Source organism: Lepidochelys olivacea, assembly GCF_965140295.1.
Source record: "Lepidochelys olivacea isolate rLepOli2 genome assembly, chromosome: 14".
Classification (NCBI taxonomy): domain Eukaryota; kingdom Metazoa; phylum Chordata; order Testudines; family Cheloniidae; genus Lepidochelys; species Lepidochelys olivacea.
The window spans coordinates 36352552-36374282 of NC_140424.1; the positions used below are offsets into that span (position 1 = coordinate 36352552).

A 21731-nucleotide genomic window follows, 5' to 3' on the forward strand; every position below is an offset into this window, starting at 1 on the left:
CCCTCAGGAGCAGGGGTGGCAGGTTTGTAGAAATTTTGGTGGTGCCCAGAATACCCAGAGCCACCCCCACAAACTCCGCCCACCCACAAACTCCACCCCCAACCTGCCTGAGGCTCTGGGAGGGAGTTTGCATGGGTGGAGGAGCCTGGAGGTCTGAGGTGCAGGCCTTGGGCTGGGGCAGGGGATTGGAGTGCAGGAGAGATGTAGGGTGCAGGCTCTGGGAGGGAGTTTGGGTGCAGAAGGGGTGAGAGTTTGAGCTCTGGGAGGGAGTTTGGGTAGGGGAGGGGGGTCTAGTGTGCAGGCTCTGGGATGGAGTTTGGGTGCTGGGTGTAGGCTCCTGGCTGGGGCAGGCGTGCAGGAGGGGGTGAGGGGTGCAGGCTCTGAGATGGAGTTTGGGTGTAGTGTCACAGTATGAACTACACCCCCCGCCCCGACCCTTGGGGTCCCCTGGGTAAGCACCAGCACCATACATTGCTAACACTTTTATATATGTAGTGGATTGGCAGTGGGGAAGGGTTAAAGGTGTAAGTAAGTGGGGAATGGAAGGTTCCTTTGCAGGTTGCAAAAGGCCGAGGGGGAGGGGAATGGGTTAATTTAAAAATTCAGTCCAAAAATTAAAAAAAAAGCTGTTCAGTGCTCAAGGTAAAAAAACTAACAGAGACACACTCTCTGCATGCCAAGCAGCAAAAAACTGCTTCTCAGCCCCCAAAATGGCTGTAAAAAATGAAAACAAAACCAAACAGAGCTGAAAAAGTTGCAGGACTGCCAGATTACACATTTGTGAAGGTTGGCCCGGTGAGACTCAACAGTCTGCCTCACGACCCTGGAGCCGGTGTGTTATGGAAAGTTAGGGGAGCTGCAAAAAGCCAGTTCAAACTGGTGCAAAGAGCAAAAAGCATGGGGAATGGGGTGGGGTGGGGGTGCTCCCCTGGTCAAGACTCCCCACAAAACACCCAGGGCTTAAAATCTTCCCAAGAGTGGAAGCAAGTTGGAGATGTGGTGGAAAAATTAACTACACGTTTTGTTTGGATCAGAACAAAGCCTGAGGTCCTCTTTATTTAAGCATGCACATACAGAGAGAGTCAGCCGGAGCTGCTCTGCAGTTAACAGAAAATACAGGAGCTTATATAGCTGAAAACCACAATCTGTTAAGCACACTTCCTTCAACAGCATTTTCGTTATTTGGCATACAGTGCAAGCTTCAACGGTAGCTTTGCCTTATTTGGAATATAGCAAACAAAGCTTTACCTGTTATTGACAGGTGCTTCCTTTGTGGTTAACGGTCTTTTCTAACTTTTAGCGTTTGGGGTTACATTTTTAAGCTGAGCTGTTGCTATCTGCCTCTGAATGGAATTTTCCTCACCCTCTTCTTATGCTTTATACACTCAGCTAGCTTGACCAAAGTTTTAGGCCTATTAGTTTAGGCCTACTAGATTTTTTCTTCCACAGAGATCTACAGCGGACCCCGGATGACCTGTGCACAGGGAAGAACACCCTTCCCCCTCTTCTTATGTTACACCCAGGCTTGGCCAGCCTTGGGTTGTGCATGTGTGAGTATTTAAGTGGGTTAGGGCTCGGGCACTAACTCTTTCTTCCTTACTCTGAGTGACGTGGGGTGTACCCAGGCACTCACTGCTGTTGTTTGGTTAATAAAGCTTTAAAATTTAGTCACTTGGTGTGCTCCTTCATCTCCGACCCTAACGATCCTGTAGCCTCAGACTAATCACCTGAGGTTCTAGGCAGATTGACAAAAAAATCTGTCACAGTAGGCTGTGGTCTGGGGCAAGGGGTGGGGGTGCAAGAGGGGGTGAGGGGTGCAGGCTCTGGGAGGGAGTTTGGCAGTGGGAGGGGTGTGTGGAAAAGGGGTGGGGGTGCAGGCTCTGGGAGCTGGTGGGGGGTGCTGCGCTTACCTGGGGCTCCTAGGCAAGGCGGGCCAGGGGGCCTCCATGTGCTGCTACCCCCAGGCACTGCCCCGCAGCTTCCTATTGGCCTCAGAGGCACTTGGAGTGGGACACAGACCCACTCCACCCAGGGGCCACAGGGAGGGGCCGGCAGCCATGTGGAGTGAGCAGGCAGGAAGCCGCTCAGCTCCTCTGTGCTGCTGGTGGTGAGTCAGGGCCCCGGGACATTTTAAATCACCCGGGGGATGAGCGGGATGGGGTGGTAGTGGGAGCGTCAGGGGGCGGAAAGCAGGGCCAAGGGAGAGACTCGGCTTCACACATTGCTGGAGCTGGGCCCCAGGGGCCAGGAATATTCCTGGTGCCCAGGCACCACGGGCCCATAGAACTCGCTGCCCCTGCTCAGGAGACTAGACTATTATGTGCCACAGGCAAAGAATAAAGGGACCAAGGCACACCGATGCAAAGGCAGAGAAATGGTTAAGTGAGATACACTCAGGTAATTCTGGTTTATGACCCACACTCACATGCTATTGAGGAAGGTGAAAAAAACCCCAAGATCACTGCCAATCTGACCTGGGGGAAAATTCCTTCCCAACCCCACATATGGTTAGACCTTGAGCCTGTTCACAAGAACCAACCAGCCAAGCATTTGAGAGAGAGACAATGCTCAGTGCCAACTCAGATCCCTGGCTCAATCCACTCAAGGCCCCATCTCCAGCCATGGCCATCTCTGATTCTTCAGAGGAAGGAGATTTTTAAAAGTCCTTTCCTGACCCCTGAAGCATGAGCTTTGGGAACAGAAGACATAAACCAGAAGTGAGTCCCGGGTTTGCTGAGCCCTGCCTCCCACCATTACACGCAACCCCATCATACAACTGCACTCTTAAATTTGGTCAGATCTGACTTAAAACCAATTACATTGTTTGCCCTCACAACTCCTATTGGTAGGCTGTTCCAGAAACTCACTCCTTTGATGGTTAGAAACCTTCTTATATTACAAGTCTGCATTTCTTCATGATCAATTGATACACATTTGTTATTCATCCTTTAGCTTAAATAACTCTTCACCCTCCCTGATATTTACCCTCCCCGCCCATATATAGAGAGAGCAATCATGCCCTCTCAGCCCTCTTTTTGCTAGACTAAACAAGCCACACTCTTCCAGTGCCATCTCATAAGATAGGCCCGCCATTCCCCTGATCATCCTAGTAAATCTTCTCTGCACCTGTTCTAGTTTAAGTTGAACACTGATGAGCAGACCTGTACACTGTATTCCAAATGAGGTCTTGCCAGTGTTTTGTACAATGGCATTAATACTTCTCTCTATCTACTTGAAATGCCTCCCCTAATGCATCCTAGGACCGCATTTGCCTTTTCACAGCCACCTCATTGGTGACTCATAGTAATCCTGTGATCAGCCCATGCACCCAGTCTCTCTCCTCCACTGTCAATTCCAACGGATGATGATCTTATTATTAGGCCTAAGTGATTGAGCTCACACTTTGTACTCTTGAATTTCAGCCCACTTCTGTCACTTCAGTCTTCAGGGTCATCCAAATCTTCCTGTATAATAGTCCGTTTCTCCTCTGTATTGACGATGCCTCCCAATATGTATCATCAGCAAATTTCATTAGCACACTCCTACTTTTTGTGGCAAGGTCAATAACAAAAATTTGGGATAAGATTGGTCTCAAGACAGATCCTTGAAGAACTCCACTAGTAACCTCCCTCCAGTCCAATAATTCACGTTTCAGCACAAGCCGTTGATTTCTCCCCTTTAATCAATTCCTTATCCGACCGACAATTCTTATACTAATCCCCATTTTCCCCAACTAATAATTTCCCATGTAGTACAGTGTCAAATGCTTTACTGATGTCCATGTATGTTAGATCTACTGCACTTCCCTGTCTAAAAAATCAGTTATTTTCTCAAAGAAAGAAATTAGGTTAGTCTACCTTTCATTAACCTATGTTGAGTTACAACCTTTACCTCTATGAATGTAATTATTCTTTCCTTCACAGTTGGTCCTTCAAATTGCATACTGCTGAGCTCAGACTAACAGGTTTGAAATTGTCTAGATCTTTTTCCCCCTTTTCTTAAATATAGGCACAGTGTTAGCTATTGTCCAGTCATAAGATACGACCTCCAAATAGATAGATTTATTAAAAATCCCTGCTACCAGACTCATGTGCCAGTTCTCTCAGTATTCCAACATGGAAATTATCCATTGCCCTCAATTTGAGCACATTAAGCTCTTTGAGTTTTTCTTGCATCTCAGATGTGGTTATGTCCACCACCAATACCGCCTTCATGCACATTTTCCATATTATTGAAAACCAAGGCAAAGTATTCATTTAGTTTTTGGGCCCTTCCTAGATTATCTTTAATCTCCTTCCCATCCATACTGCATAGCACCCCATCCTTCACCTTCCTTATTCTTTTTTTATTTACATAACTAAATAACTTCTTATTATTCAGTTTAATTTCCTTGGCAAGAGCAAATTCAGCATGACTTTTAGCAATTCTCACTTTATACCTACATTTTATAACATCCATGATGCAGCTTTCTTTGCTGGTCATTCCTTTTTCCAGTCCCTTGAGGCTCTCTACTTACTCCTAATAATTTTTTTGAGATAGTTATTCATCCGTATGGGTCTGGGGCCTTTCCCTACAAGTTTTTTCCCCTTGTTTGGGATGCAAATTTTAGTTGTTTTTTTCACAGTAGCTAATTTAAAGAAATTCCAAGCCTCCTCCACAGTTAAGTCCTTGAGCTCTTCTGGCTAGCTGGCTTTCTTGACTAATTCCTTCAATTTCCCAAAATCTGCCCTTTTAAAATAAAAAACCATAGTTGATGACCTGGGTTTGATTATCCTTCCATTTAATTTAAACTGAATCAACCTGTGAGCACTCTATCCAAGGTTATTTCCAATGGCCAGCTCTTCTGTGATGTACTCACTACTTACCAAAATGACGTCTAAAATTGCATTATGTCTTGTTGGTTCAGTGACTATTTGATGAAGAGAGCTGTCCTCTGTCACAACCAGGAATAATTGAGCCTTACCTTTATTAGTTGGATGAATTTTCCAGTCTATATCCAGGAAGTTAAAGTTTCCCATTATGACACAATTCCCAGAAGTGTTTATTGTTCTAATTATATTAAAGAGATTGGAATCTGACCCATGAGTTCTATAAGAGAGACAAGAGACTGAAGGTGAGCGAGGTAATATCTTTTATTGGACCAACTTCTGTTGGTGAAAGATACACGCTTGAGGGCTGCACAGTATTTTTCTTCAGGCCTGGGCTTCTATAGCAGACCCATAATGCTATCCCAACAGAACCTCTTTTACAGTTCTTCAGCAAAAAGGTTTTGATCCAAACAGTTTCTGTTTTGTCCACACTATCACTTCGTATTTCTTTACAGTTTACCATTTCATGGATGTACGTCATCCCATCAACTTTGCATTTATTGCTATTTCTCCAAAACAGCACACACCCTTCAATGCCTGTATTCCAGTCCTGATTGCTATTACACTATGTTCCTATGATCCCTGTAATATCTACTCTGATCTCCTGCACCAGTAATTCCAGTTCTTCCAATGTGGGGGAAGCTATCAGATTCAGAGGGCAGTAGCAAAAAATTGTGGAGGCAGAACCTTCCAATAACAATGTATCTTTTTTTCCTGAGGTCAATGTGCTAATGCAATCCAGAGTAACCCACCCATGCTGAGCAACTCATAGGAAGAGGCCCTATGAGTCCATATGACAGCAATCTCAGTGTCATTAGGCTCACAGCCAACAGTTCCTGCCAGGGACTAGCGGGAGTGTATAAAGTGACAGGGCTCATTGATAACTTGAGCTGCCAGCTGAAACATGGACAGATTCTGTGAGTGAAACTTCTCGTCTTAGAACTTTTGCAGCGGGATGGGATGGGTTGCAATTCTGGGCACAGAAGGATGGGACAGTTTGCCCTTTTGGGCCCATCTTACTTTATCAGTTAGCTGATGATATTCAATTAGCTTTATTATTTCACATCTTTCTCTCTCTCTCTCGTTACCATCTTTATCTTTTTTTTCTTCTCCTTCTTTTCAAGTTGATTTTCTCCCAGAATCCTTTACTCCTTTTCAAGCGTGGAATTTGGGGAAAACAACACCAATGGTGTATTTTTGTTTGTACTTGGCTTCAGCTACACATTAAGATCAATTTTATTGTCCAATGCTCCAGTACAGAGAATGTGTTGGGGACAAATTAGGATTTCAGGAGATGGAGGAAGTTACTTGTGGGGCAGCTGTTTTAGATTTGATTCAGACTAATAGAGAGGAACTGGTTAAGAATCTGAAGATGGAAATCTAAGTTAATTTAATTTTACAGCTGCTGGAAATGTATCATATGAAAAATGATTCATGGAAAAATTGATTTTAATGGAATATTTTTATTTCTATAAAAATCACTTTTAATGAAAATCTGAGTACTGATTTTTTCCCCAAAAACTGAAATATTTTGGAAATAGCAGAAAAATGATTAATTGTGGGGCTTCTTTTTTGTTTTTGTTAGTTTTTGCTTGCCTTTTAGTCAATACAATGGAAAGTTTCAATGAGAATTTTTGGAAAAAATGAAATCTGTGCATTTTAAAAAAATCAAAGAAAAATGCCATTTTGTATCCAGTATTAGTTCATTTTATTTCTGCACTGCAGAATTTTTATCTTGCAAAGCCTTCACTTATGTTAGATGGAAGATTCTAGCAGTCAAATGACTTGTTCTGTTACTCCTCCATAGTCCAAAATACTTGACTTGGTGGCATGGAATTTGGATGGGACTGATGCCAAACCCACACTGCATGGATTTAGTGGGAGGGGCTGGTTAATGAGAGACTCACAGTGTATGGTTATGAAGAAGACTGGAGAGGGAGAACATAGGGAGACTGTGAGAGCTGCAATGTATTTAGTGTGCTGGTATCTTGTTCTTTGTCAAAATTCTGATTTGTCCCTCGCAATGTCATAGAACTGAACATCCGATGCTTGCTGGAGATCAGGGCATTTATGAGGATTAGCTGCTTGAGGTTCACTTCAGATGAGCAAAATAATGTTGGTAGTTTGGAGAAAGCAATTTTAAGAATTACTGAGCCGTACATCAGCCCCCACAACTGGGTGGAGCTGAGCATGATTTGAAACAAATGTTAGGGGTTTTGATTGATCAAAGACTACTGCTGGGTGCGCAGGGGGAAGCCATCACCATGATACAAATTTCTTTCCATCTTTGGTGAGCATTCCCACTTGCCTGCAAATTAATTTCAAATCCATCAGTAAAGCCCAAATGAATGTATAACATACGTCCCAAGTACATTAAAGGTTGTTATAAGGGAGAGGGAGAAAAATTGTTCTCTTTAACCGCTGAGGATAGAACAAATAGCAATGGTCTTAAATTGCAGCAAGGACCGTTTAGGTGGGAAGTTAGGACAAACTTCCTAACTGTCAAGGTGGTTAAGCACTGGAATAAATGGCCTAGGGAGGTTGCAAAATCTCCATCACTGGAGATTTTTAAGAGCAGGTTAGACAAACATCTGTCAAGGATGGTCTAGATAATACTTAGGCTATGTCTACAGTACAAAATTAGGTCAAATTTATAGAAGTCGAGTTTTTAGAAATCGATTTTATACAGACGATTGTGTGTGTCCCCACTTAAGACCATTAAGTCGGTGGAGTGCGTCCACAGTACTGAGGCTAGAGTTGACTTCCGGAGCATTGCACTGTGGGTAGCTATCCCAAAACATTGTCGCGGGTGGTTCTGGGTACATGTCGACAGGCCCCCACTCCCTCCCTCCCTCCATGAAAGCAACAGCCGACAATCGTTTTGCGCCTTTTTCCGTGTGGGCACCATATTGCTGTCAGCATTGTCATCCACCCGCTGCTTCTGCTGCCACTCTGCTCTCCTGCTCACGCCGTACCACGGCAAGCATGGAGCCCGCTCAGATCACCATGGCAGTTATGACTGTAATGCTGCGCATTATCCAGCAGTATATGCAGAACCAGAGCCAGAACCTGCAAAAGCAGGCAAGTAGGCAATGGCAGCGCGGTGAGGAGAGTGATGAGGACATGGACACAGACTTCTCTCACAGTACGGGCCCCAGCAATGTGGACATCATGGTGCTAATGGGGCAGGTTCATGCTGTGGAACGCCGATTCTGCGCCCGGGAAACAAGCACAGACTGGTGGGATGGCATAGTGTTGCGGGTCTGGGACAATTCCCAATGGCTGTGAAACTTTTGCATGCATAAGGGCACTTTCATGGAACTTTGTGACTTGCTTTCCCCTGCCCTGAAGAGCCAGAATAACAAGATGAGAGCAGCCTTCAAGTTCACAAGCCAGTGGTGATAGCCCTGTGGAAGCTTGCAATGCCAGAGAGCTACTGGTCAGTCAGGAATCAATTTGGAGTGGGCAAATCTTCTGTGGGGGCTGCTGTGGTGCAAGTAGCCAACACGATCACTGAGCTCCTGCTATCAAGGGTAGTGACTCTGGGAAATGTGCAGATCATAGTGGATGGCTTTGCTGCAATGGGATTCCCTAACTGTGGTGGGGCGATAGACGGAACCCATATCTCTATCTTGGCACCGGAGCACCAAGGCAGTGAGTACATAAACCGAAAGGGGTACTTTTCAGTGGTGCTGCAAGCACTCGTGGATCAATGTGGGATGACCGGGAAAGGTACATGACGCTCGCATCTTCAGGAACTCTGGTCTGTTTCAACAGCTGCAGCAAGGGACTTTCTTCCCAGACCAGAAAATAACAGTTGGGGATATTGAAATGCCTATAGTTAGCCGTGGGGACCCAGCCTACCCCTTAATGTCATGGCTCATGAAGCCATACACAGGCAGCCTGGACAGTAGTCAGGAGCTGTTCAACTACAGGCTGAGCAAGTGCAGAATGGTGGTAGAATGCGCATTTGGATGTTTAAAAGCACGCTGGCGCAGTTTACTGACTTGGTTAGACCTCAACAAAACCAATATTCCCACTGTTATTACTGCTTGCTGTGCGCTCCACAATATCTGTGAGAGTAAGGGGGAGACATTTGTGGTGGGGTGGGAGATTGAGGCAAATCGCCTGGCTGCTGGTTACGTGCAGCCAGACACCAGGGCGGTTAGAAGAGCACAGGAGGGCGCAGTGCGCATCAGAGAAGCTTTGACAACCAGTTTCATGACTGGCCAGGCTACGGTGTGAAAGTTCTGTTTGTTTCACCTTGATGAAAACCTCTGCTCCTTGGTTCACTCTACTTCCCTGTAAGCTAACCACCCTCCCCTCCTCCCTTCAATCACCGCTTGCAGAGGCAATTAAGTCATTGTTGCTTCACATTCATGCATTCTTTATTCATTCATCACACAAATAGGGGGATAACTGCCAAGGTAACCTGGGAGGGGTGGGGGAGGAGGGAAAGAAAATGCCACACAGCACTTTAAGCACAGCACTTTAAAAGTTTACAACTTTAAAATTTATTGAATGACAGCCTTCTTTTTTTTGGGCAATCCTCTGTGGTGGAGTGGCTGGTTGGCCGGAGGCCCCCCCACCGCGTTCTTGGGCGTCTGGGTGTGGAGGCTATGGAACTTGGGGAGGAGGACGGTTGGTTACAGAGGGGCAGCAGTGGCAGTCCGTGCTCCAGCTGCCTTTGCTGCAGCTCACCCATACACTGGAGCATACTGGTTTGGTCCTTCAGCAGCCTCACCATTGAATCATGCCTCCTCTCATCACGCTGCCGCCACATTTGAGCTTCAACCCTGTCTTCAGCCCGCCACTTACTCTCTTCAGCCCGCCACTTACTCTCTTCAGCCCGCCACCTCTCCTCCCGGTCATTTTGTGCTTTCCTGCACTCTGACATTATTTGCCTCCACGCATTCGTCTGTGCTCTGTCAGTGTGGGAGGACAGCATGAGCTCGGAGAACATTTCATCGCGAGTGCGTTTTTTTTCTTTCTAAGCTTCACTAGCCTCTGGGAAGGAGAAGATCCTGTGATCATTGAAACACATGCAGCTGGTGGAGAAAAAAAAAGGGACAGCGGTATTTAAAAAGACACATTTTATAAAACAGTGGCTACACTCTTTCAGGGTAAACCTTGCTGTTAACATTACATACATAGCACATGTGCTTTTGTTACAAGGTCGCATTTTGCCTCCTCCCACTGCGTGACTACCCCCTCAACCTTCCCCCCTCCCTGTGGCTAACAGCGGGGAACATTTCTGTTTAGCCACAGGCAAACAGCCCAGCAGGAATGGGCTCCTCTGAGTGTCCCCTGAAGAAAAGCACTCTATTTCAACCAGGTGACCATGAATTAGATCTCACTCTCCTGAGGATAACACAGAGAGATAAATAACGGATGTTGTTTGAATGCCAGCAAACATACACTGCAATGCTTTGTTCTACAATGATTCCCGAGTACGTGTTACTGGCCTGGAGTGGTAAAGTGTCCTACCATGAAGGACGCAATAAGGCTGCCCTCCCCAGAAACCTTTTGCAAAGGCTTTAGGACTACATCTAGGAGAACCGCAAATGCCAGGGCAAAGTAATCCTTTCACATGCTTGCTTTTAAACCATGTATAGTATTTTAAAAGGTACACTCACCAGAGGTCCCTTCTCCGCCTGCTGGGTCCAGGAGGCAGCCTTGGGTGGGTTCGGGGGGTACTGGCTCCAGGTCTAGGGTGAGAAACAGTTCCTGGCTGTCGGGAAAACCGGTTTCTCCGCTTGCTTGCTGTGAGCTATCTACAACCTCCTCCTCATCATCATCTTCTTCGTCCCCAAAACCTGCTTCCGTATTGCCTCCATCTCCATTGAAGGAGTCAAACAACACGGCTGGGGTAGTGGTGGCTGAACCCCCTAAAATGGCATGCAGCTCATCATAGAAGCGGCATGTTTGGGGCTCTGACCCAGAGCGGCTGTTCGCCTCTCTGGTTTTCTGGTAGGCTTGCCTCAGCTCCTTCAGTTTCACGCGGCACTGCTTCGGGTCCCTGTTATGGCCTCTGTCCTTCATGCCCTGGGAGATTTTCACAAAGGTTTTGGCATTTCGAAAACTGGAACGGAGTTCTGATAGCACGGATTCCTCTCCCCAAACAGCGATCAGATCCCGTACCTCCCGTTCGGTCCATGCTGGAGCTCTTTTGCGATTCTGGGACTCCATCATAGTCACCTGTGCTGATGAGCTCTGCATGGTCACCTGCAGCTTGCCACACTGGCCAAACAGGAAATGAGATTCAAAAGTTCGCGGTTCTTTTCCTGTCTACCTGGCCAGTGCATCTGAGTTGAGAGTGCTGTCCAGAGCGGTCATAATGGAGCACTCTGGGATAGCTCCCGGAGGCCAATACCATCGAATTGTGTCCACAGTACCCCAAATTCGAGCCAGCAACGTCGATTTAAGCGCTAATCCACTTGTCAGGGGTGGAGTAAGGAAATCGATTTTAAGAGCCCTTTAAGTCGAAATAAAGGGCTTCATTGTGTGGACAGGTGCAGGTTTACATCGATTTAACGCTGCTAAATTCGACCTAACGTCCTAGTGTAGACCAGGGCTAAGCCAAAGTAAATGGCTTCATTGTATGAATGGGTACAGGATTAAATCGATCTAATGCTGCTAAATTCGACCTAAACTTGTAGTGTAGACCAGGGCTCCGTCCTGCCTTGAGTGCAGGGGACTGGACTAAAAGCCCTCTCACGGTCCCTTCCAATCCTACACGTCTATGATTCCTCCAGGAGCTCTGTGCAGTGTAGAGTGTTCCACACCCTTCTCAACACAGCTGTAGTTTTCAGGAACTGACCCTGGAGCATGGAACTCATGTGTTGCGTAGGACCTTTTCTGACCCAGGATGAATTCCACCCTAAATTGTTCTCATGCCCCCAGATGAGCTTTGGAAGTGATTATCCTTCCTAACTTGTTGCTAGATGTACCCTTTGCAAATTAATCTCTGTTTGGCATGTAGCTCCATGGAAATTAACCTACAGAGAGTATTTCCTGTTCTGTAGTTTAATTGCAAAAACAGCGGGTGTGGCACTCCTATCTCCAGCCCACGCATCCCTTTGGAAATCTTAGAACATGCAAAAGATGTAGATAATTACAGAGGAAGAAGAACATAGTAATTATTGAGAGCATCAATGCCTTCAATTTACACCTTCCTGGTTTCACCTATGAAAATGCATTACATAAACATGTTTCTGGTTGTGGTGATCAAAAGCAATTTCTGATTTCAAAAGATGGGATGGGTGTTGCACTCAGGTTACTTTCAGAGATTCTGAAATATATGGCTTTTGCCTCAGATAGAGTTGGGAATTTAAAGGGCAGACAATACTGGATTTTAGGGGAAAAATAGTGTCTTATTCTTCCATACCAGGAAAAATGACACTTTGTACTTTGAATAATGAAATTATTTTTCATTTCTCCAGAAAGGTTCTTGGAATTTGGATTTCTCCCCCCAACCTACAAGGCTTTGTTTACAGTACAGTTACTACCATGTTGGTAACAAAGTTAGAATACATTTATTCCCAGATCTGTTTGTACACAGGTCCATTTTGTACTAGAAATGGGACCCAAACTATGTCCTCAAACTTGAAACATAGGCCTCCATATCATTAGAGGCTTAGTTTTTGGGCTGAGTCAAAGCTTGGATTGAGTGTAGCTTGGTCAGGTGTGTGAGAAAAAGTAGCTTTTTGCCTCCATGATCTGGGGGCTCTCTGTCTGCCAGACCGGTCACTGGTGAAAATTAAAGGAGGCTCAGAGATGCTCTACTTTGTCAAAGAAAACATAGAACAGTAGGGCTGAAGGGGATCTCAAGAGGTTATCTAGTCCATCCTCCTGTGCTGAGGCAAGAACAAATAAACCTAGACCATCCCTGACAGGTGTTTGTCTAACTTGTTCTTAAAAACCTCCAATGATGGAGATTCCACATAGATAACCTGTTCCAGTGCTTAACTATCCCTACAGTTACACATTTTCCCCAAATATCTAAGCTAAATCTCAGTTGCTGCAAATTAATCTAATTACTTCTTGTCCTTCCCTTGGTGGAGGTGGAGAACAATGGCCATCATCCCTTTGATAACAATCTTTTACATATTTGAAGATGGTTATCATGTCCCCCTTCAGCCTTCTGTTCTCCAGACTAAAGATGCCCAATTCCTTCAACCTTTCCTCTTAGCTAGTCAACCAGTGGAATTCCTTGCCAGAGGATGTTGTGAAGGCCAAGACTATAACAGGGTTCAAAAAAGAACTAGATAAGTTCATGGAGGATAGGTCCATCAATGGCTATTAGCCAGGATGGACAGGGATGATGTCCCTAGCCTCTATTTGCCAGGATCTGGGAATGGGCGACAAGGGATGGATCACTTGATGATTGCCCTGTTCTGTTCATTCCCTCTGGGGCACCTGGCATTGGCCACTGTCGGAAGACAGGATACTGGGCTAGATGTACCTTTGGTCTGACCCAGTCTGACCATTCTTATGTTCTTAGCTCATGTTTTCTAAACCTCTTAGCATCGTTATTGCTCTCCTTTGGACTGTAGTACCTCAGACTGGACACAGTATTCCAGATGAGGCCACAGAGCCAAGTAGAGCAGAGGAGTTGCCTCCCTTGTCACAGATATAACACTCCAGTTAATGACATTTGCCTTTTTATAACAGCACCACATTCTTAAAGTTACCCCCCTTTTTACCAAGCAATGCATTAGCATGGGAAGGAAGGGTGGTGTGGGTGCTGCTAAGGTTGCTCTGAACCATACAATAGAATTTAGATGGTTAAATTGATCTTTTAAAGCTCTAAATGGATTGTGAATTGATTATGTGATGAACCATGTGGTTCTCCTTCTGACACTTCCAGAGTTGTGCTCAACAGAAGAGGCAGCACCTTCACATTCAATGAGGGGAGAATCATGGAAAAAACAAAAAATTATCTTGACTAATGGAAAGAAACAACATAACTGAGTTTTTGAATGACATAAAGCAGACTCTGGTTAGGTCCCTCAATTCAGCTCATGAGTCCAAATCTTGAAGACCTCATTCAGAGTCACATTTTCCACAATAAGAAAAGGAGTACTTGTGGCACCTTAGAGACTAACCAATTTATTTGAGCATAAGCTTTCGTGAGCTACAGCTCACTTCATCAGATGCATACTGTGGAAAGTGTAGAAGATATTTTTATACATACAAAGCATGAAAAAATACCTCCCCCCACCCCACTCTCCTGCTGGTAATAGCTTATTTAAAGTGATCACTCTCCTTACAATGTGTATGATAATCAAGTTGGGCCATTTCCAGCATAAATCCAGGTTTTCTCACCCCCCCACACAAACCCACTCTCCTGTTGGTAATGCTTATCTAAAGTGACCACTCTCCTTACAATGTGTATGATAATCAAGGTGGGCCATTTCCAGCACAAATCCAGGGTTTAACAAGAACATCTGGGGGGGGGGGGCAGGAAAAAACAAGGGGAAATAGGTTATCTTGCATAATGACTTAGCCACTCCCAGTCTCTATTCAAGCCTAAGTTAATTGTATCCAATTTGCAAATGAATTCCAATTCAGCAGTCTCTCGCTGGAGTCTGGATTTGAAGTTTTTCTGTTGTAATATCACAACTTTCATGTCTGTAATCGCGTGACCAGAGAGATTGAAGTGTTCTCCGGCTGGTTTATGAATGTTATAATTCTTGACATCTGATTTGTATCCATTTATTCTTTTACGTAGAGACTGTTAGTCTCTAAGGTGCCACAAGTACTCCTTTTCTTTTTGCAAATACAGACTAACATGGCTGTTACTCTGAAAATTGTCCACAGTACAAGATTTTCTCCTGCACCATTCCCTCGGAGAATGGCCAGCCCCCAGATTGTTATATCCCTGTGGTACACACAGATCTAAGTGTATCTGAGAGGGTGGGGCCGGGACCCTTCATGGTAGATTGTGGTTTGAATAGTCCATGTGATATTTTACAGTTTACAAGACAACTGTGAGCATCTGAGTATTCTCTTCGCTGCTTTCAGTTTATATGCACACTGCATTTGATCATAATAAAATTCCTTGTTTGTTAATATAGCTGAGCTCCACAGCTGAGACTCTTAGCCTCTCCCTAGAGCTCAGATGGATCATATCAGTGACATTATTGATCTCTGTGGTCTAAGAGAATGAGTTTAATTCACCATTTGTATCATCTGTTTTCTTTCCATCTCTTTCTCTCTAGTACTCCTCCAGACCTTCCTCCTGGTGCTAGTCCCAAGTTTACAGATTCTCCCTGGCATAGAGACGAAGTGGGAAGAATGCTTCATTGACCCAGACTATGAAGAACTGGTGGCTATTGCCAGAAATGGTCTGGAAAACGGGTGTCGTTCAAAGAAGGTGGTGATCGTTGGGGCAGGAATCAGTGGACTCACAGCTGCCAAACTGTTGAAAGATGCTGGTTGTAAGGTAATTCCACGGGCGGCATGTAATGGAGGCTGTGGGAGGCTAAGACTCCCCAAACCTCGCATCACTGGGCGGGGGGGACGGGACGGGATGGGCAGTGGTAGATTCCCACACGGGTCCACAGGGCCCATGCCCAGGGGCCCCCAAACAATTTAGGGCCCCTGGAAAAATTTCCCCCACCACGACCCCAGGGCTGGAGAGGCTCTTGCTCCCCGCTGCGGCACAAGTTTTTTTGGTCTCAGGGTCACAGTGGGGGTGGGGGGGAAAGGAACGAGTGGCTGTGGGCCCTTGGGGGGGAGGTGCAGAGTGGGGGTGGGGCTGCAGGGGAAGGTGCAGTCCTGGCTGGGGCTGAGAGCTTGACCCTGGCTGGGGCCGAGCTCTCAGCTGCCCCCTGGCTGTTGGTGGGAGAGGCTGAGCTTTCAGCCCCCTGCCCTGGCCAGGGCCACAGGGGCAAGGGGGTGGGGTGGGGGCTGAAAGCAGTGACTGGGGGAGTGGCCTCAACCAGAAAAGGTGGGGCAGGGGGCCAGCCTCCCCAAGGGGAAGCTTCACCCACTGCTCACAGGTAATTCTATTAACTGAGAGGAGCCAGAGACAGGCCAGGGGGTCAGTGCTCCCTTGAAATGGTCTTATTACTTCTTTTTCATAGAATAGACAATGCTGAAGAATAAAACAAGGTGAACTTAAGTAAACTAACTGTGAAAGGAAGGAAGCAAGAAAGCATAGTGCAGTATATTATTATTGCCATTTCCAGGAAAACAAAGTTAATTAACTTAAAGTTAAGGCTGCCACAGTATTAATAATATTACCATAAGAAAACTTAAATACCAAAAATGTTGCAGTTAAAAAAATCCCAATCGCTACATTTAATGGAAGTGGTGATTAGTTAAGGGAATATTCTCAAAGGTTCATGTCTTTCTAACAAAATTCTATACATGTGAAAATTCATATTAACTATCTCACAACAACCTTAACTTTGACCTTTGCTCTTTTTCTTTGTTTTGTTTTATATTGTTTTTCCATTGAAGGTGCTACTCTCTTGGCTTGCCTGTGGGCCTTGAGAAAGACTGGAATCCATTATCCCTACCCATAGCCCATATATCCGCTACTCCCCCCTCTCAGTATCACCCAAGAAATACAGCCCCCAGAGCTGCAAAGTCAACAGAGATCGCTTGGGCACTTATATTAGAAGGGCTTAGTTGTTGCATTAAAGACTCTCTCACTGAAAACCGATTTTCTGTAATACATGGGAAAGGATAACATCTTCCATATTAGAATCTGTTTCTTGAGATTCCCAATTCAGGAATATATCTCTATTCAGGAAGAATGGTTGAGTACATTCTTAACTTTAAGCACATCTTTCAGTCCCATGGAATCATAGAATCATAGAATCATAGAATATCAGGGTTGGAAGGGACCCCAGAAGGTCATCTAGTCCAACCCCCTGCTCAAAGCAGGACCAATTCCCAGTTAAATAATCCCAGCCAGGGCTTTGTCAAGCCTGACCTTAAAAACCTCTAAGGAAGGAGATTCTACCACCTCCCTAGGTAACGCATTCCAGTGTTTCACCACCCTCTTAGTGAAAAAGTTTTTCCTAATATCCAATCTAAACCTCCCCCACTGCAACTTGAGACCATTACTCCTCGTTCTGTCATCTGCTACCATTGAGAACAGTCTAGAGCCATCCTCTTTGGAACCCCCTTTCAGGTAGTTGAAAGCAGCTATCAAATCCCCCCTCATTCTTCTCTTCTGCAGGCTAAACAATCCCAGCTCCCTCAGCCTCTCCTCATAACTCATGTGTTCCAGTCCCCTAATCATTTTTGTTGCCCTTCGCTGGACTCTCTCCAATTTATCCACATCCTTCTTGAAGTGTGGGGCCCAAAACTGGACACAGTACTCCAGATGAGGCCCCACCAATGTTGAATAGAGGGGAACGATCACGTCCCTCGATCTGCTCGCTATGCCCCTACTTATACATCCCAAAATGCCATTGGCCTTCTTGGCAACAAGGGCACACTGCTGACTCATATCCAGCTTCTCGTCCACTGTCACCCCTAGGTCCTTTTCCGCAGAACTGCTGCCTAGCCATTCAGTCCCTAGTCTGTAGCTGTGCATTGGGTTCTTCCGTCCTAAGTGCAGGACCCTGCACTTATCCTTATTGAACCTCATCAGATTCCTTTTGGCCCAATCTTCCAATTGGTCTAGGTCCTTCTGTATCCTATCCCTCCCCTCCAGCGTATCTACCTCTCCTCCCAGTTTAGTATCATCCGCAAATTTGCTGAGAGTGCAACCCACACCATCCTCCAGATCATTTATGAAGATAAAAGGACTTTTTCCTCCCCGTCGGGGAATCGAACCCCGGTCTCCCGCATGACAGGTGGGGATACTCACCACTATACTAACAAGGAAGTGATCATGGAGTTTAGATTCATCTTAAGGACATGTTTACATGGGTTCCCAAATCAAGGACAGAGCGCGTCCATAAATTGACCAAAATTACTTTTATAAAATAAGCGTGTTCCTTGTGTGGTGACCGTTTGCAATAGAAATGACAAACAAACAAATAAATCTATCGTTATCGTTCAAGAGAGAAATATACAGTAGAGGTTTTCAAACTTTTCGTATTTGTGACCCCTTTCGCACATCAAGACTCTGAGTGTGAGCTCCCCCTTATAAATAAAAAATGGGGGGTTAATTTAATTTAATGGGACTTGGGGCTGTCGGCCCCACAGAGCTGACAGCTTGCAACCTCCATGTAACCATCTTGCGACCCCCTGAGGCAGCTAGTGACCTGGCCATTGGGGGAGGCTACCCCCAGCCCCTCCCCTTCTGTCCAAGGCCCTGCCCCTCTCCTTTTGTGCTGCTCCCCAGCAGGAGCCCAGAGCACCCCCACCGCAGCCCCGGGGCGACCAGATGATGCAGCAGCACCCTCAGCCCCAAAGCATTGGACAGCGCAGTCTGAGCAATGGGCAGCCAGGTCAGCCCCAGCACCAGCTGCTCCAAGCCCCCGTGGCAGGCCAGAGAACCTCAGTCCCAGTCAGCGTGGGCTGGGGCAGAGCACTGGGAACTGCAAGAGGGGGACTGGAGGTGGATGGTGGGTGGGACCACACCAGCTGTTTGGGGAGGCACAGCCTTCCCCAGCCTATGATACCCGCTGCCAGTATGTATGACCCCCAGTTTGAGAACCACTGATACAGTCACCAGATACCGGCAAGGGATTGAAAATCATAATTTGTGTTTTGTTCCCAGGTTCTCATTCTGGAAGCCAGTCACCGCTTGGGAGGACGCATCGTGACCCACAGAGAACAAGATTGGTATGTGGAGTTGGGAGCCATGCGGTTGCCAGCACATCACAGGTAGTATTCTGTTATCCCTCCTCAGCCACCAATCTTGTTCAGAATAGGGGAAGCCCTATTTTTAAAACATTTTATGATAATTCCTGAGGGTGGCGGGACTCATTAAAGGCTCAAATTTGAATAGGTTAAAATGCCCCTTTACTCCATGACATCAAGTTGTCAGTCTGTGTGCAGAGGGGAAAGAAATCTCCATGGAGTTGTCACTTTTCCTGCATAGGTGGGCTGAGAGTAGGTGGTCAGAAGTCGCTCAACCAGCCTAAAAGACACAGGGTTTAGGGCTGGCCCAGATTAATTCTCCACCCCATCCCCGCAGCAAATGGGGAACTGGATATTAGAGTCATAATTAGGTCCCAGGTATGTTCTTGGACTATGCAACTACACCACAATGGAGAGGTAAAGTGAAGTTACGACTGGGAGCATGTATCAGTAAATGAAGGGCAAAACTCCACCTAGAACACTTCAGTCAGCAAAACAACACCAGTTTATAATCCAGGAAATCAACAGTTAAGGTTGAGCTTACAAAACCCCCCACATATTGGAAGGTTTGGACCTTATCATATAAAATACCAAGCTGCCACTGCTCTGGCCCCATGGAAAGCCCAGAATTGCCACCTTCCAGCCATGATTCCTTTCATACCTTCTTTGTAAAATGTGCTATTTTTGTATTATGGATTTTTTCAAAGGGCTTTCTGAATATTTATTAGTTGGAGCTAGTCAGGGTTTCAGACTGTCGGGGACTCAAGACCGACCAGCTGGTAACCACGTAGGTCCAATTTTCTGGGCCCATATTGCTTATTGAAAGAAATGGGACTCAGGATAAGTTTTATAATTAAACAGCAAAAAACTTGTGACCACAGCATTGACGTTGCCCTGTGATTGCTCTTGCCCTCCCAAAACATTGAGTTCTGCCAAACTCAAACCATCTGGAAACCAGAAAATATTCAAAGTAAATGCCCACGGAAACGTAACTCAGCCCTGATAGAGCTGGCAATACTTACTGGGCAGTACCTACACACGCCAGCTGCATTCACTGTGTTAGGTGGAGCTGTATTGTAATGGTGGAGGAATATGTTGGAGCAGGTTGGAAAAGCGGTGATTGCGACCTGAGGAGCAGGCCCATCCTTAGGTAGATGCAGAATAAGCAGCTGCGTAGGGCACCACAAAATTTGGGGCACCAAATTGCCTCAAATTTTATGGACCCCTTCCTCCAAACCCCCTCCCCCAAGTGACATGGCTGAGGCAGGGGGAGGGGAGCAGGCTGGGCCCAGGTTGTTCTGCTTCCTGCTCCCAGTGCCAGGCCCCCCGCTAATCCCCTGGGCCGCTCTCGGCTTGTGAGGCCCCACAAAGCGGCCCCCCACAGCTCCTGCCTCTGCGGCCCCACTGGCCTTGAGTGCAACCCAGACCCTCTGCCGAGGTGGGGGCGGGGGGCAGGGTGGGGAAACAGGTGCTCGGGCTTCTTTGGGCACCATAATTGGTAGGGACGGCCCTGCTGAGGAGGCCTGGGGATTCGTTTCAGGAGCATCATAGAGCTGTGGTTGTGATACGAGGAGATCTGGTTCTGAATCCGCCCATGTGTATTATCAGAGGAAAGAGGTGTATATGCACCTTGAAGTTCCAGACCACCTTTGAATGTTTCAAAAGGTCACGTATCAGCTCCTGTCCCATGGGGCTGGCTGGGCTCACCTCCCTGCTCCAGACACTGCAACCTCTGGGATCCCAGTGCCACTCAGGTTTGGCCCATCTGTCATGATGACGGGAGTCTGGTTAGGCCAAATCTGAGTGAATGGCCCTGAAACCCCATGAGCCAGGTCACAACTCCACTTACACAAACATGTTTTGACATTTCCGAAGAGACATGGTTCGGCATTTTTCATCCCAGTTTGGGATGGAAATAATGTCAAAATCTGTTATTTTGACATTTCCCACAGAATAAAATGTCCATTTGTCCAATCAGCTCTCTATATGAGTCTACTACTACCTTTAGACAGCTCCATCTGGTTCTTTAGCTCAAGTACTAGTGGGGTTTTGTTTTAAATCCACAGGACCCTAAATTCAATCTGTGCATCTATACTAACCAGGAGCATTGTTAAAGGTGCATCTGTATCACCAGGCTGTTTGTTTGTTTGTTTCCTGTTACGAATGTTAGGAATGGGCAGCTTTTGCTATCATGTCTCTCGTAATAACCAAGGAAAAGTCTGATTTTACAATTAGTAGAAGTAATGCTTGCTCATCGGTTATCCTGGAAGTCGATGGTACTGTTCAGGGAGCAGACAATGCTGGGAGAGAAGGTCTAAATTTCTCAAGCAAAATGTAGTTTTCATTGGAAAAAAATGGCATTTTTCCAAATGTAAACTGTTTTGCAAATTTTCAACATTTTTTTAGTTTTGAGCAAAATTTTTCATTTCACTAAAATTTGTATTGTAAACTTATTTACAATCGTTACTGAAATGGTTACCAACGTGTTTCATTTTCTGCAAAACAGGGTTTGCAGTAAATACACTTTTTGATATTTTATATTAAAAAACTTATGAAAATGAGCCTGATGCGAATGATGCCAAATTGAAATAACTTCCGTATTTCAAAAGTTTTCACAATTAAAAAAAGCGACCAGCACTAGCTGCATGATTGACTTTTGGTAAAGTGTGGGTCTGGAGTCATTACACACAAATTATTTCAGTTACATAGGTAGGATCATGGCATTTATGTTAGAGGATCATACGCAATCATATAACTTTCTTTCACATTTTTGAAATTTTCTCTTTTTTCCCCCCTCTTTCCCTTTTCTTTAGGCTTGTGCGTGAATTTATTAAAAAACTGAAACTGAAACTGAACCCATTCTATAATAGTAATGACAAGGGCTGGTATTTCGTTAACAACATCAGGGCAAGAGCTGGAGAGGTAGACCGAAACCCTGATATATTGCAATACCCCGTGCTTCCCACAGAAAGAGGAAAATCTGCCAGAGAACTTTATAATCAGACACTGGATAAGGTATGTGTGTTGTGGAAAGGATTCGTGAACTGTGGGTATGTTCTCACTAAAGAGTTAACCTGGATTCTCACTTGG

At 45.7% G+C, this 21731-nt stretch overlaps 1 protein-coding gene across 2 annotated transcripts in view; it reads left to right on the top strand.

Moving 5' to 3' along the window:
• The first annotated feature begins 5760 nt into the window (after positions 1–5760).
• The window catches only part of LOC311530567 (L-amino-acid oxidase-like), a 50548-nt gene continuing 34577 nt past the window's right edge, over positions 5761–21731 (top strand). The window contains exons 1-4 of one of the 2 annotated variants that reach the window (XM_084647359.1): positions 5761–5785; positions 15092–15315; positions 18559–18665; positions 21455–21656. In XM_084647359.1, coding sequence (XP_084503485.1) covers positions 5773–5785; positions 15092–15315; positions 18559–18665; positions 21455–21656 — 546 coding nt within the window. In that variant the 5' untranslated portion in view covers positions 5761–5772. The remainder of the gene's footprint in view (positions 5786–15091; positions 15316–18558; positions 18666–21454; positions 21657–21731) is intronic. The other variant, XM_084647360.1, reaches the window with a different exon arrangement.